The 16,480-nt window shown below is 40.2% G+C and overlaps 1 protein-coding gene across 2 annotated transcripts in view; it reads right to left on the bottom strand.

Annotated features, from left to right (window-relative positions):
- The window catches only part of NALCN (sodium leak channel, non-selective), a 368,383-nt gene that overhangs the window by 223,448 nt on the left and 128,455 nt on the right, over positions 1 to 16,480 (bottom strand). For both annotated transcript variants that reach the window (XM_089303460.1, XM_051849987.3), the window contains exons 8-9: positions 5,623 to 5,765; positions 5,405 to 5,509 (exon numbers count right to left, since the gene is read on the bottom strand). In XM_089303460.1, coding sequence (XP_089159586.1) covers positions 5,405 to 5,509; positions 5,623 to 5,765 — 248 coding nt within the window. The remainder of the gene's footprint in view (positions 1 to 5,404; positions 5,510 to 5,622; positions 5,766 to 16,480) is intronic.

Here is a 16,480-nt window from a genome sequence, read left to right as displayed (position 1 = left end):
TGATTTTGGGCTTGTTGCCTTTTGCAGTCAAAGCTAACTCAACTATCTCAGCTGGTTTCAGGCAGAATACCCAAAGATGTTTTCATTTTAATGATGGAGCTCCTCCCTCTTCTTGTATAATTACACATGTTTACTGTTGAAGACTTAGAAAAGTAGCTGAGTTGTAAATGGAAATGTTCAACCCATCCCCCAGAGAAAACCACTACAAATATTTTGGAGGTAACTTTCCAGTATCTTAAGCACATACAGATACGCGTCACACACATACCACACACAAAAAACAAGGGATCCTATTTTTCTGTTACTGCATTGTGAGTATATTGAATGTCAATAAATTTCAACCACTTTAAAGGTTTGTATTTATTGCAATTTTGAAACATAATCAATAATTACAGCTTGAGATTCAAATGTTACCATTTTTTCAAATTTACCAAAACACATCCATAAACATTCTCAAATATACAGCCTTGACTACTATTCAAAATCTTTCCAAGAATAAATTCTTTTTTTTTTTTTTTTTTTTTTTGACAGGCAGAGTGGACAGTGAGAGACAGAGACAGAGAGAAAGGTCTTCCTTTGCCATTGGTTCACCCTCCAATGGCCGCTGCAGCCAGCACATCACGCTGATCCGAAGGCAGGAGCCAGGTGCTTTTCCTGGTCTCCCATGGGGTGCAGGGACCAAGGACTTGGGCCATCCTCCACTGCACTCCCGGGCCACAGTAGAGAGCTGGCCTGGAAGAGGGGCAACCGGGACAGAATCCGGCGCCCCAACCGGGACTAGAACCTGGTGTGCCAGCGCCACAAGGCGGAGGATTAGCCTAGTGAGCCACGGCGCCAGCTAAATCTTTTGATATATACTGCCAAACTATCTTCTGGGAAGGATGTTCCCATTTATGCTCTGAGTAACAATGTATGAGAACATCCTTATCAGCCAGCAGTCAATGCTACCCATTTAAGAGAAGAGAAGTGAGGAGGGGGCCAGAATAGGGACATCAGGTTGATGTGGGGCTTGCTAAATTAAGAGGTGCTGTGATCTCCATTTGAGTAAAACTGGAGGCTCCTGCCACTGAGCAGCCTGGCTTTAGTTCTGCCACCTGTCTGCTATGTGATACTGGGTAAGATAATTGACTTTCCAACCCCTTGTCATTTTTCAATCAGCAAAGCAGACACAATAATAGTACCTCCTTCAACAACATTATTGTGAAGGTTTACTAAGACAGGTTGTAAAGCGGTTACACAGTGCTCAGTGCAGCTCAATGTATGTTAGGGATTGTGATAAGGATTTTGAATTAGTGGATTATTATCAATAACAACACAAATGGATTTCCTAGAGCACTCTCCTCAATACAATCTTTTGGAAACTCATGGAGATTTCAGCCTTGAGAATGATCTCAGGCTTGTCTGTTGGCAACTGCTAGTTTTATAATGGCTTATATAGAATACAAAGTAGTTAAGAACGCTTTCTGGATTGATCAATGTACTATGATCACAATCATTATCAACACCAATAACAAGTTATCTAATGGGAGAAGATGAGAAAATCTTGCTAACAAGGGGAATCAACTGCACCTAAATTAAAATTCGAAGCCCAAGATGAAAACACACATGCAGGCACACACAGAGCACAGTTTGCAGAGAAAATCTAAAATTTATTTTGAAATTTTTATGCTTTTTGATTTCTTTGTAAATCAATCATTTAAAAACAGATGGTAGTCATTATCACACAAAGTAAGAAGAGTGGGCACCTGGCTTGATTTCATTATTAAACAATATATTCAATGACTCAGCCTCACAGAATTTAATTCTCACTCTTGACTTGCTGTGACGACTGCATTATTCCCTCACTGCGGCTTCTTGTTGGAAGGAGATCACTACTACACCACGCTAGAATAGGTCTTCCCTGAACTGCACTCCTCACTGTAGTTGTCTTCTCAAGTTTAATGATTTATATTCATGTGGAAATCCATGTCTTGGAACACAGTCAACAAATCATTGCTGAAGAACTATCTTCGAGCATGAAGTTGTCCTTTGTCTTTTTTACTTTGTTGGAGGAGAAATTCTTTCCATTTTTGATTATGTGTCTTTTCATCTATGCCTTTCTGCTTTTTTCCCTCGGCATTGCACCTTTATACAAAGGTTGCTTTAGAAACTGTAGGAACCCTTAAATAAGAATGTTGGTAGAGCCTTTTTGTCTTGCATTTGCTTTATCCTTATGAATTTTCTGTCTTAATTAGGGGATTTTAATTCAAAAAGCATGTGTCAGTGAGAGCATTCAATCAGGGATAATAACTGATCCAGAAAGTATTGCTCTCTTCATAGAATCTGAATATTTATGTACCAAACCTTCAAAATGATCCTATGGGACCATGACTCACTGACAAAGGGTGGGCCTGTGCGAGACTTCCGGAAATCTGCTTTCTCTCTCTTAATGCTCTATGGAGCAGAAAAGCAGCCCCATGTGGCCCTAAAAGTACGAAGTTCTTTCAGTTCTACTCAAGGCGACGTTGGAGTAAGCTCACCCTTAGCATGAGACAGTCTAGGGCAGAAGCCCTCAGAACTGATAACAGGCGTCTGAATCATGGGAATACAAGTCTGGATCTGAGGGTCGCTATGCTTTGATGAGACCCCTGAAAAGTTGTGGCTTGAGCGGTTGATGGGCTGATCCAGGGCATCCTTAGCCCACGGATGTGCATCTTCTACCTTCTGACCACACTCGTAACTGAGCAAGTGGAACAGTCATGTGAGTCTAAGTGTCTAAGACTGATGCAGGTATGAAGGCCACGGCCCCTCTGGAGGTGAGGCAGACTCAGGATCACCCCTCTGAGATGCTCTATGCCATTTCTCATGTTCTCCCGCCACAGACTGTGTTATGGTCTCTGCAGGGCCCCTAATATGATTTTTCTGCAGTGGGTGTCCATGCTGTGACCATTCAGTTGGAAAATGTTGCTTTGTTAGTTTAAAGAAACAATTCTCCCTTATGATTCTCTTATGCCTCTGCATGGTCCGTATCAGAATCAGTTCAGAGCCAGCTGTTTATTGTCCTTGCCCTGTTAAGGTGTGTATGTGTATGTTTTCTGCATACATGGCTGTCATGAGATAGTCTACAAACTTAGAGACAACAAGTCCAGCAGGACTGAGATCCCTTCAGTGAGAATGACTTCGAACAACTGCAGATTTTCCATGTTCTGGAGAATGGCAGGAAGGTACTACATATCTGTTAAAGCTGTGTGCTTTGCACTACAATCGCCATCTTTATTTGATTTCCTCAAAGCTTGTTTCATTAGTATTAGACACCTGTGACTTGGTGTTTCCAACTACTTCGGGAAAAGCCCACGTCACAGGGTTTGGTCCTATTTTACAAATGCAGCAGACTCACCGCCAGCCTCTCCCCCTTCCACTCACAAGAAAGCTTCCTGGGCCACCAGCAAGGGGATAGTGAGGCGTGGGCGGGGCCTGAAGGCCCGTTGCTAGGTTGCCTGCCAGGGTTTCATCAAGAGGCCCACAGCAGGAGCTTCAGTTGCTTGGCAACCAGGTCCTCAGCCCCAGCATTTTTCTTAATGAAGGTTTTTCACAATTCTCTGTGTGATTCCCACTGAATTACCGACTTATGCCTCCTGATCAAGTACAATTTTGCTTCAAAATAATCTTGAGTAACTTTGTTCAAGGTCTTTTCCCATTTAAGTTCTCTGTTATAACTGCTGGCTTTTCCAAACACTACCTTCCCAGCTGTCATTTCATACATGGAGTTATCTAATAAATGTAACAGGGTTTTAGAGATATGTTAGGTCATTGTCCAGGACAACAGTATGTAAGTTACATGGTGAGTTGTATGTTCCACGTAGGTTTCCCTGTCTGCAACAGAAAACAGCCTTTCCAGAGGTTGTCACCTCAGAATGGACTTGGGAACTTACTATTTCCCGTAGTTGACTAAAAGACGTGAGAAGAGGTAGGAGCTTGATGGGGTTGAGCCCTCGAAGGCTTTTCTATGAGGCATCTATGATTTAGCCTTCACAGTATGTAAAAATCTTTCATGGAAGTTTAGATAACTGTTTGTCAAAACTGGATGACATCAATACTGTTTCATCTGTAATGAATTGGTGATAAAATTCTATTATAGCACAGAAGGCCTTCTCCAAATATTAGGATACTTAGTGGCCTTTCGACATATGATTTTTTTATTTGACAGATAGTTATAGACAGTTAGAGAGAGAGAGACAGAGAGAAAGGTCTTCCTTCCATTGGTTCACCCCTCAAATGGCAGCTACAGCCGGCACTGTGCCGATCTGAAGCCAGGAGCCAGGTGCTTCCTCCTGGTCTCCCATGGGGTGCAGGGCCCAAGCAGTTGGGCCATCCTCCACTGCCCTCCCAGGCCACAGCAGAGAGCTGGACTGGAAGAGGAGCAACCAGGACTAGAACCCAGTGCCCATATGGGATGCCAGTGCCGCAGGTGGAGGATTAGCCAAGTGAGCCACGGCACCGGTCCTGGACATATGATTATTAAAAGTCCAATTTGAAGATTTTTGAAGTCAAATTTGTTCCTTGACCTTTTCACAGATTCCTTGTCTCAACAGATCTATATCAGCATTTACAAATTTATGTTAATATCCTTCTAGAATTTATATTAAAATAATAGTTGTAAGGCATTAAATCATTTAATTCTTTTTATTTTACTTACTTGCTTATTTAACTTTTTATTTTCTTTTGTTTATAAGATACGCTATAGAAACCTGTTCTTCCTCTTCTCAACCATCATAAAAACAAGCACATAAAACCAAAAATAAAAACAGACAGTGCATCTGAATTGTTTCCTAGGTAATAAGTTCTCTATGCATTTCATAAAATCGTAGGCCACCTCCTATTTCTCAGGAGCTTATGGGAACCATTCTGAGTATATAGTGATTCCTCAAGAAACATGTGCTTGCTCTTGGAGTTGAAAGGCCTTCCCTCAACTGTGATTGGTTTTTCTGAATGAAATATGTCTTCATTTTAAAATTCATAATCCTATATGTAAATGACATTATACAGGCTTGCAATAAACAAATACATACAAAAGTGGGAAATTCTAAATCGCTCTGTTTTATCTGCAAGCCCTATGAGGGCTTGTGATGTCAGAATCAAATCAAAGTAAGCAATAAATGTGACTTGCAATCTTGGTTTTGCATCCAAACTGTCCTGGAGTTATGAAAATATACATATATATATATACACGTGCTCTTACTCTCAACTGAGAGTCTAGTTAGGTGGTTCTTGGTTCGGGCTCCTGCCCCTGTATCTTTAGACAGCTCCCTAACTGAGTCACATCACGGAAGCCCATTATACCACAGCTGCTTTGGATCCCACTGAAAGTGAGGAGGGGATGTGTCCCTGTCTCAGCAGGTTAAAATATCATCTTACATCACTGTACCTGCGTGGTCGCTGTTGAAGTTGTACTGCTTCTTGATCCCCACATCTGTTGAAATTGTACTCTGATTTCTGCGAAGGTTTCGATGATGACAGCAATAAACACGTTCTGAAAGAAAATTGCAAACCCCATTTATCAAACAGAGGGAACGAGGACGTAGAGGGCCACTAAGAACGAGCCAAGATGTGCAGGCAGTCTCCTGCAGAAGTACGTCACAGTACCTTGACAAGCCAAGCAAGGAAGAAAATGAGAGTGATGAAGTAGAAGTAGGAACGCCAACGGGGAAAGCTGTCAATGGCTCTGTACATGAGGAACACCCAGCCTTCCTGAGAGGCGGCCTCATAGACTGTGAATATGCTGGTGCCTGTCAGGAGAGACGAGAGCAGGTTGAATGACACTTGACTTTCAAAATAAGGAAGAATTTTCTTGAGAAGCAATCAATATTTATCCTCTCTCTCTCTCTCTCTCTCTCTCGCTCTCTCTCTCTGCCCATCCATTTATTTAAAAGGCAGAATAAGAGAGAGAGAGAGAGAGAGAGAGAGAGAGAGAAGAATATCTTCCATCCAATGGCTCCCTACCCAATTAGCTGAAACAGCCAGGTCTGTACAAGGCACAAGCCAAGAGTTTGACATCCATCCTGGTCTCCCATGTGGGTGGCAGGGGCCCAGGTAGTTGGGCCAGAATCAGCTGCCTTCCCAGGTGCAATAGCAGGAAGTTGGATTGAAAGTGGAGAGGTCAGGACTCAAACACACACTCCAGTATGGGTTGCTGGTATCACAAGCAGTGACTTAACATGGTGTACAAGGATTCCAGACTCTATCTGCTCATTTGCTCAATCATAAAAGCCTCTTTAAAGGCATTGAAATTACACAAGGCATTTTATTCATATTGTTAGGATTTTGATAAAGTTATTTCTGACTTCTCTCTAGTATAACTTCGCAATCTCTAGCAATAGAATAATTTTATGTTATAACTTCGGCCGTTAAGTGCATCTATAATGAGCACAAAGAAAGGAACTGTCGAATCCACTATAGATATAATAAAAGAGAATATATACAATTTAACTCTGCCGCTTGTGGCTGAAAAGCACCTGGTATAGTTTTAACCAAAATGAAACAAATCTGAGAATTAGCTTGAATTCGAAGTAATTTTCTCGGAAGAGTGAAGTATCTTAGGCTCCAGAGCTAACATGAGTATAAAGGAGTCTGCCTTTAGAGTCCATGGTGTTTACTGGATGCCAAAACGTAGGGCAGCAATCACCAAACAACATTTTGGACTTTCTGGAATTGTCTCTTTGAAAATACTTCTGTTAATGGAAATAAAGTTTAAAAATGTGTGGACAGATTTTTGAACTTCTGCTCACAAGAATATCTAAAATGCCATGGGGGAAAAGCAGGTTCCATCAGACAACACAATGCTCTGCTTTACAGATGGGGATCTAAAGCAGGTGGATGTGAAGCACCTGGTCCCAGGGCACACAGATAACAGCTGCAGGAGCTAGAACCAGACCCGTTACTCTGGAACCAGACCCCGTGATTAAACTGTGATGATTTCTTGCCTCTGATAACCTTTATATAGTTTAATTTCCCTGTCTTGTACATGAGAAAAAACAGAAAGCTCACGGTGCTGTCAGCATTAGATGATTTCATTTCTATAAAACCTTGGCATGTGGCAAATTCTTCAGGTTTTTTCAGTTATCATTGTTATTTTTTTAAACTTTCATTTAGTAGATATAAATTTCCAAAGTACAGTTTATGGATTACAATGGCTTTTTTCCCCCATAACTTCCCACCCACCCACAACAATGGCTTTTTCCCCCCGTCCATAATTTCCCTCCTACTCACACCCCTCCCATCTCCTGCTCCCTCTCCCATTCCATTCACATCAAGATTCATTTTCAATTATCTTTTTATACAGAAGATCAATTTAGTATATATTAACTAAAGATTTCATCAGTTTGCCCCCACACAGAACACAAATTGCCAAATACTGTTTGAGCACTAATCATATCATTAATTCACATTGAACTACATATTAATGACAGAGACCTTGCATGGGGAGTAAGTTGTTGTTGACTTAACAAATTGACACTCTTGTTTAAGGCATCAGCAATCTCCCCAGGCTCTAGTCATGAGTTGCCAAGGCCATGGAAGCCCCCTGAGCTCGCCGACTTTGATCTTATTTCGATAAGGCCATAGTCAAAGTGGAAGTTCTCTCCTCCTTTCAGAGAAAGGTACTTCCTTCTTTGATGGCCCGTTCTTTCCACTGGGATCTCACTCGCAATGATCTTTCATTTAGGTCCTTTTTTTTTTTTTTTTTTGCCAGAGTGTCTTGGCTTGCCATGCCTAAAATACTCTCATGGGCTCTTCAGCCAGATCTGAATGCCTCAAGGGCTGATCTGAGGCCAGAGTGCTGTTTAGGACAACTGCCATTCTATGAGTCTGCTGTGTATCCCGCTTCCCATGTTGGATCATTCTCTCCCTTTTTAATTCTATCAGTTAATATTAGCAGACAATAGTCTTGTTTATGTGATCTCTTTGACTCTTAGACCTATCATTATGGTCTATTGTGACCTGAAATTGATCACTTGGACCCCAAGTGGTGGAGTTAGAAATGTGCCAGGGGATTCCAATACAATCCCACCAAGGTTGCATATACTAATGCCACCTCACTAGTTATCATTGTTATTATCATGAAATTGAAAATAATTATTCAATACTACTTCATGAGAAAACATAGAATTAAAAATTACTACCAAAAGTTGTTTATAAAATAAATATGGTGCATAGTTATTCATAAGGCTAGTAAACATTTGTACCTCAGTAAATTCTACTATAAATGAGCTAAATTATTAGAATATAAAGTCAATATCCACCAATATATTTCTAATCACACAGCAATCACATTTACTTATTTGAGAGCAGAGAAACAATGAGAGACAGAGACAGACAGCCCAACACATAAAGGTCTGATTTGCTGATTCATTCTACAAATGCCTGCAATGGTTAGGACTGAGTTGAGCAGCAGGTAGGAGCCAGGAGTGCAACCCAGGTCTCCCATGCAGATGGCTGGGATCTAACTGCTAGAGCCATCACCTGCTTCCTCCCAGGGTCTGTGAGCTGGGGCTGGAATCAGGGTCTGCAAGTGGGAATCAAACTGATGTACGACATGAGAAGCAAACATCCTACCTGGCATTTTAGCCACTACGCTAAGAACCCCGCCCCCACCCCCAGCCCCAGATATTTAAGGCTAGAATGTATGTGGGACCACATGTCCAAACTAAGAAGGGTGGTGTGAAAGTTGGCTGGAACTCACTCTCTCTGAGCCTGAGCACGAAGGAAAAAGACCCAGAGCTTCAAGCAGCCCCAAAGCCAGCGGATCAGCAGGATGATCTAGCAGCAAACGGCGACAAGTGAGAAACAGAAACCAAGAGAAAGAAGGCTGTGGAGAAGCTAATGTATGCCAATGTACATTATATGGACTGTCACTTCCTATTTGCCTGGCATCTCCCTTTCAGAATCATATTTCTAGCATTAGTAAGCCACTGCCATAACAACCGGTATTTGCAAAGCACGTTCAGTTTCAAGATTCTTTTACCCACTCACATGCTGAGGAAATCTGCCTGAGTGGGGAGGTAGGTGGGGATATGGGAGTGAGGGTGGCTATTATCAAACCTGTTTACAGAGAAGGACGAGAAGCTGCCCAAGGTGGAGCGTGGCAGAACCAGAAACTGCACACCCCTCACCATGCATGTAGGAATGGTTTTTTCTAAATGGATTACCATACTACTACCATTTTCCCTTGATACAAGTGAGATTATTAAACTAAAAGTATGTCAGTATAAAATTAAATGAAAGAATAAGGAAGGAAGGAAGGAAGGAGGAGGGTGGAAGGGTGGGCATGTGGGAGGGAGACGAGTGTGGCAAGCACCACTATGCTCCTAAGTCGGTATCTATGAAATACATGAGGGTGGCGGCCATGGCTCACTTGGTTAATCCTCTGCCTGCAGTGCCAGCACCCTGGGTTCTAGTCCCGGTTGGGGCGCCAGATTCTATCCCGGTTTCTCCTCTTCCAGTCCAGCTGTCTGCTGTGGCCCGGGAAGAGAGTGGAGGATGGCCCAAGTCCTTGGGCCCTCCACCTGCATGGGAGACCAGGAAGAAGCACCTGGCTCATGGCTTCGGATCAGCTCAGTGCCTGCTGTAGCAGCCATTTGGGAGTGAACCAATGGAAAAAGGAAGACCTTTCTCTCTGTTTCTCTCCCTCTCACTGTCTAAATCTGCCTGTCAAAAAGAAAAAAAAAAAAAAGAAATACATGAAATCTGTTCAGCTTATTTGAATTTAAAAAACTCTAAAACAAAGAAATTATTTTTTCCTCATTACTCTTAATTTGAGAAGTCATTCTTTTTTTTTTTTTTTTTCCCCTGAGGGAGTGTGATGGCTCTTTATGCTATATTGAGGAACTGGTGCATGGTGACTTTAAGATGCTGGGGAAAACAGCACAAGCAAAATCAGAAGCCGGCAGAAACAAGGCTGTGCCCATACATCACTCACATACCCTAACAGCATGCCCCACTCACATTCCTGGTTCCTGTTCACTAGAGGGGGGCAATTTTAATGCAAATGATCTGTGCTGCTTATTTTCATCCAGGTATTTGGATGGAAACAGAAAAGTGGCTACAGAAACCCACAATGAACTGCCATTAAAGTTTAGTAGCTGTGCCACTTGAGCAATTTCAGGTAAAATATGGGGATGGTCAAAATAAGATTAAATTTGAGAAACACCAGAAATAATCCCCCCTCCCAGGTATTCTTTTATTCCATCTACAAGGGAAGATGTTATTTGAAATGAGGTTTAAAAAAAAAGATAGCAGCCCATCAAACAGTCTGGAAACTTTGACTTTATTTTTTTCTAATCTGTCAAAAGGGAGGAGAAGAAGGACCCACAGTCCGGATCAAAGAGCAGAATTTGTTGCCTCAGTGAGGTGAGATGTCTGTAAAATATAAACAAAATACTCCCCCAGGAAAATGTTTATTCCTGAGAGAAATGTTTCCCATCCATGTGGAATGCACTAGGAAAAGGCTTTGAAGATGGTACTCATGGTTGCATGGACAAAGGTGATGGACCAAGAGTCTTTTCTCTTTACTTTCTGATTTCTGGCTTTGCAAGAGACAGGAAAAAGAAAATCCCCCTTGCAATGATTTCCCCCTCATTGACCAATATTTAAACTGATACAAAATCAAGCACACGATCCACTCATTTTCTGTGAGAAGTGGAGGATCCTGAGAAAAACTGAAGGTGCTCCAACTGACTTGGTTCCTCCTACCCTCTCTGCTTGCCCCAGGGGCTCCTCCAGCCCAGAATCTCCCCAGGATTCTCTGTGGCTGCCCAGCTCAGCTCCATCCCTGGAGTCTTGGAGAGCCCCATGTCCACCTGCATCAGGTCCTTTAACAACCAGATCCTATTACCTTCTTTGCCTCCCTCTCTAGTTTTGAGCACTCTGATGTGGAAACTGGATCTCTCATTTCTGTGTCAGACCCTGAGAGGCAAATTAAACAATGATCATTTAGTCTGAGGATTAGAAAGCACTATGCAAATATTTTGTTTTTTTAAATCAATTACTCCTCAATGTGAATATTGCAGAGATGTTTTGGAAACAAAGGGAACTATTTTTTTCCAAAAAGCGGACTATATTTTGCTGATTTTCATAAATCATTTCACACACACACATACACATTACATATAACCAGGAATGTCTTCCTCCAATGTTTGATCCAATGTGGGAAATTTCTAAGAAAACATATTGATACACCATATTTTTAAATTATGGAACTAAATTTCTAGCTAAAAAGACATTTTGTTAAATGAAGAAAATAAATGAAAAATTATTACACAGTAGTGCCTGGCAATATAATGCATTCTCATACTAGACAACAATGAGTTCTATTTGGAAAATTTTGGGAAGCTCCCAGAATAGCACCACTTCCTCAGCCTCCCATCCTCAAAGCACAACTTACAGTTATTCATAAGAATCAGTACTACCACAGTGACACTCCTCTTGTCAATTCTTATAATTCGATCCTTTATTTCTGATGTCTTCCTTACATGATTTGAATTCATTGTATAAGAAGAAACACACACTGTATTTTAGCACACAATACTAACCCTGAAACATTCTACAGGCTACCCATATTGAGACAAAATAGAGGGAAGGTTCATAGTGTTGAACTATTTTGATTGTCTTTAATATTAAATTTGTTTCTTTGCCTCCTTATGCTGACTCTTTTTCCATTAGGAAAAATAAGAAATTGCATTTTGGGATATTCCCTCTTATTTCTTGTAGTCATAATTTACACCATCACATGAAATCATTCTATTCTCAAAGGACAGAGATAAAGTTATGGTGGAAACCGAGAAAAAACAACAAATCTGGCACTGAACCTGCCTCCAAACACAAAATATCTGTGATACTGTTCAAATGATGATGACACTTGACCTACTGTGAAGGCGTCTGGAAACTTGGAGTTGGATGTAGGCTTGAGACAGCTGAATTAGAATGGGTGGGCAGACAAGGCCTTAGCGTGAATGCTGACTTTCTCCTGTTGAAGATGTGTGGGCTATGCTTTGCTTGGTTTTCATATTTTTGCTTATATACAACTTATCTTATTCTCCAACTAAAATTTACTTTTAAATCCTGGAACTGCTCCATAGAGCAATACCTCTTGAACTGCTTAACTGATATAAAGAGCTTTGAATAGTTTAAAGGGAAATTCGCTGAAGCCATCCAAAAGGTAAATTGTACTGTCAGTTTAAATGCAGTTCAAAGTCACTGTTATTTAAATCCTGTCAACATGAAATAAGATTACCCAGAGTTAGAGTACCACCTTAGCATTCTAACGTGTTGATGCTAGTGACTTTGGGGGATGGAGGATGGTTTGCTGTGTGCGGCTGTTCTGTGCATTGGAGGGTGCAGGGGCAGCATCTTGATCTCTTCCCTCCAGATTCCAACAGCACTATCAATCCCCAAGGTGTGACAACCAAAAATGTCCGCAACATTGCCCCATTCCACCTGCTGCAAAGTCTCACATGGTTTTCACTGTGGTCCGATCCTGTAGCTTCTGTCTGGCATTGTCTAGCTTAGGGCACAGCATATAATTTGTATTAAATATTTATTTTTCAGTGAGTTGAATCTCCTAATTTGTGTAGGGGAAAATGGAGTAGTTGTAATATTTATAAAAATTTCTGCATTGGCTGATAAAACTTTGGAGAGTAAACAATCTGAGGTGAAATGAGACGTGTATGTATGCATTTTTTTTACTATAGCCATAACAACCTGTACTGGAATTTGGCATTGTATTCATTTTTGGAGACTTTTTAAAAGTATAAATACATTGTATTTTTAGAAACCTACATGACTTGTTTTTGCAATTAAAAGCAATGTCTCTACACGAAGTAAATCATGGTCAAAACAAAGGAAGAGCTCAAGATCACATCAGCCCCATTTCTTGCTGTGTGGATGACAAGCAGCAGCCAATTTTGATGAGAAGTGAAAAGGCAGAAAGGAATTGCTAGGTTTGTGAACATTTTCCTTGAGTTTTCAAGGCTAAAAGACTAGACACCATTTATTTTTGCGTAAAATATTTGCTGCACAGTCGATAGATCAGTAGTCCTACTACATGAATATTTATGCTTATTTCAAAAACTACATATTAGGAGAAAAGCTTATTTCTTTTAAGATTCCTGAAGTTTAATATGATGATGGGACAAACCAGTACTCCAGGAGGTAGATATCTTCATTTGTAGAATGAGATATATTACAAGTATATTAATTAAATTTTGAAAAGCAAATTCACATATTTTAAATGAAATAAATAGTACAGAATCTTCAACAAAATTATACGATTACTTCTGATTTATAGCAAGAGAAACTACAAACACAATTTTCCAGATTTTGCTTCTGAATCAAGATGAGATATTTAATATATTCATGGAAGAGCATAGAGGAAAACAGACTAAATCTTAATCCGTGTTTATCAATCTAGTTGTTTGCACCATGGAACAGAATGCTGAAAACACATGTGCTAAACAGCTCAGAGCACACAGGTATAGCTCAACGATGGACTCAAAGCAACGCGTGATGACTCAGAACTATATGGCTCTCTCTAATTCAGCTGTAATGTGTAGCTTTAGGTCACTTACTGCTAAAATCCACACTGGGATTTTTGTTTTGGTGAACTCTGTATCTCTAACCCTCTCACCTCCCCACTCTCTGATACATCTCTTATGTGGATTTCAGCCACATATTCTTAAAATATTTTAGCCAGTGTTCCAGAGTGAGAGTCGCAGTAACTTTCTAATGTATTTTTCTCCCACCACGCTTCCCACACAGAACTTTCACATTCACCTCTTCATATGAGCTGATAATTCAGATCCTCAGGGTAGGCTATGTAGTAACCGCACATTTGATCCAACAGTAGTTACAATAAAGTAAATCTATTGTCATGAACTAATACAAAAAGAATCAGCAGTAAGAGAAGTGTATTTTTAAGGTACACATCTGGATTTGACATAATAAACCTTTGCCACTGAGGTTGAATATATCCATATACATAAAACGAGAATGTCAATAGATAGGCATTAGCAAGGAAAACCCACCCTGAATTATAGAGATTTATTGAACAACAAACCAGCCAGAATTAAATTACTTAGGATGATATCACTATTCTGATGAATAAAACCCTTATGAACAATGTTTCCTATTTCTTGGAATTACACTGAGTTCCACTAAAATATATTTCCATAACAATGAACTCAAGTACTTTCTCTGACAGTGATGTGACCTTATGAATATAATAATCTTCAATACAAATTTTCTACATGCTCGTCTAATTAGCCACTCACACTCAGCTTAAGACTACCACATGGCTTTCAAAGTAACAAAATAAAGCAAGAAAACAGTTTTGATTTGCAATTCCAGAACACAGAACAAACACAGAATTTATTTTATACTAGGCACTTAAAATACATTATGAACCTTATAGTTTTGAGATGAATTTTTCTTTACACAATCTTGCCTTAGGTGAGATCAGTAAATCACCTTAAACCTGTCTGTAGCACTGACATTTTGAAATAAGATAAAAAAAACATACAGAAAAAGTACATGTTTACATATATTTTTTAAATTAAACTTTTTAAAAGTAAGAAAAATTGTTAGTTGAAAGGTATTTCTTCAAAATCAGAAAACTTCTATGAACTTCCAAGTTCTGGGTAGAAAATACTTCTAGAAAAGGAGAGGTGAAAGCCTTGACACAGTATTCACAAATGGAAAAGAAGTGTTGACAAGGCCAGAGGCTGACCTTGGCTACAAAGTGGAAGTCTCAAAACACAGCCGTTCCAAGGGTGCTGGGCCCACAGGCCAACTGAAACTCCTCCTGCCTGCTGGCCTGGGCCATTGCCAGGTGGTCTGAGAGCAAAGGCAGCAAAGAAGTCACACCAGAGCCACTTCTGCCTTTGAGGAGTAGTTTTTTTCAGACACAAAATGCTTCTTGGAAATTAATTTTCCATTAGTTGACTTAAAAAAAAAAATCCACAAAACCCTTGGCTACCAGTGGTTATCACATCCAGACTAAATGCGCTTGGCTTCTCATCCACATGACTTGGGATCGGCCAGGTTCCATTCTGGCCTCTCAGTGTCCCTGGGTGCTCAAGGGTGGTGACGGTACATATTGTTCGCCACTGAAGCACAGAAAGGGGTTAATTGTAAGTTTCTACATTTTCCCAAAAAAACATACCAATCATACCACAGCAGAAATCTGGTTTCTTTTGGCGTATTTTAGCTTTGCCTCTCGTTTTTTTGGAAAGATTTGTTGGAAATTACGAAGGAAATCAGGGAAGAAAGGGCAGAACTTCATGTCACTTTCAGTGAGTTAGCAGTTATGACATAACAATTTCAGAACAGACCAAAAATTAGAACCAGGTATTTGGAAAAAGTACTAAGACATTCTTTTCTTCCAATTTTAGGATACATACAGTTCATATCTGCATCATCATGTATGAGCAATGAAAATAAAAAAAAAATAATGTTAACTATAAGGTAGACCTGGCTAGGTCACATCAGAATAGGCACAACATCAAGGATTATTTTATTTATAAAGTTTTATTTATTCAAAAGGCAGAATGACAAAGAAGGGGGTGGGGAGAGAGAGAGAAGGAAAGAGAGAGAGAGACACCTTCCATCTGTTGGTTCACTCCCCAAACTGCTGCAACAGATGGTGCTGGACCAGGCTGAAGCCAGGAGCCAGAACTCTATCTGGGACTCCCACATGCGTGGCAGGAGCCCCAGCATTTGGGCCATCACCTGCTGTCTCCAAGAACGCATTAGCAGAAAAGTGAATACAATTAGCCTCAGATCCAGGACGTGGGCATCCCAAACGGAGGCTACACACTGTGCCATCATGTCTGCCGCAGTCCCTAGATGTTTATGTAATCCCAATCTGTCTCCCTGATGATGTTTCTTGTTCTGAAGTCAGCATTGTCTGAAATGTAAATAGCTACTCTAGACATTCTTTCCCTTAGTGTTAGCACAGTATACCTTTCCCCAATCACTCTGGGTTTATTCTGTGTAATTAAAGTGGGTTTCTTGTAGAAAACATATGGTTGAATTTTTTTTATTTTCTCTCTTAGTCTCTGTATTTTGATTGGTATATTTGTCACATTCAAAGTGGTTTTTATAGCTACATCCATATGTACCATATTATTTTATTTTATTTTACTTGTTCTTCATGACTTACTTTGTTTTCTCTTTTTCTGACATCTCTGATTTTAACTGAACATTTGATATGATTCTGTTTTTTCTACTCTCAGCATACTAATTGTACTTCTTTAAAAATGTGTTTAGTGGTAGTCTTAGAATTTATAATATATATTTAACACTAAACTACGTTCACTTTCAAGTAACAGTGTACCACTTCATGGATAGTACATGTCTTAAGCAATATAACACTATGATATAGACTGAGTGACTTACAAACAACAGATGTTTAATTCTTACAGTTATGAAGACTGGAAGTTCAAGTGCAGGG

The sequence above is a fragment of the Oryctolagus cuniculus genome, chromosome 9 (assembly GCF_051225735.1).
Source record: "Oryctolagus cuniculus isolate XC-2025 breed Fujian yellow rabbit chromosome 9, ASM5122573v1, whole genome shotgun sequence".
Lineage (NCBI taxonomy): Eukaryota > Metazoa > Chordata > Mammalia > Lagomorpha > Leporidae > Oryctolagus > Oryctolagus cuniculus.
Note: the sequence above shows the minus strand (reverse complement) of the source record. Positions and strands in the feature narration are given on the sequence as shown.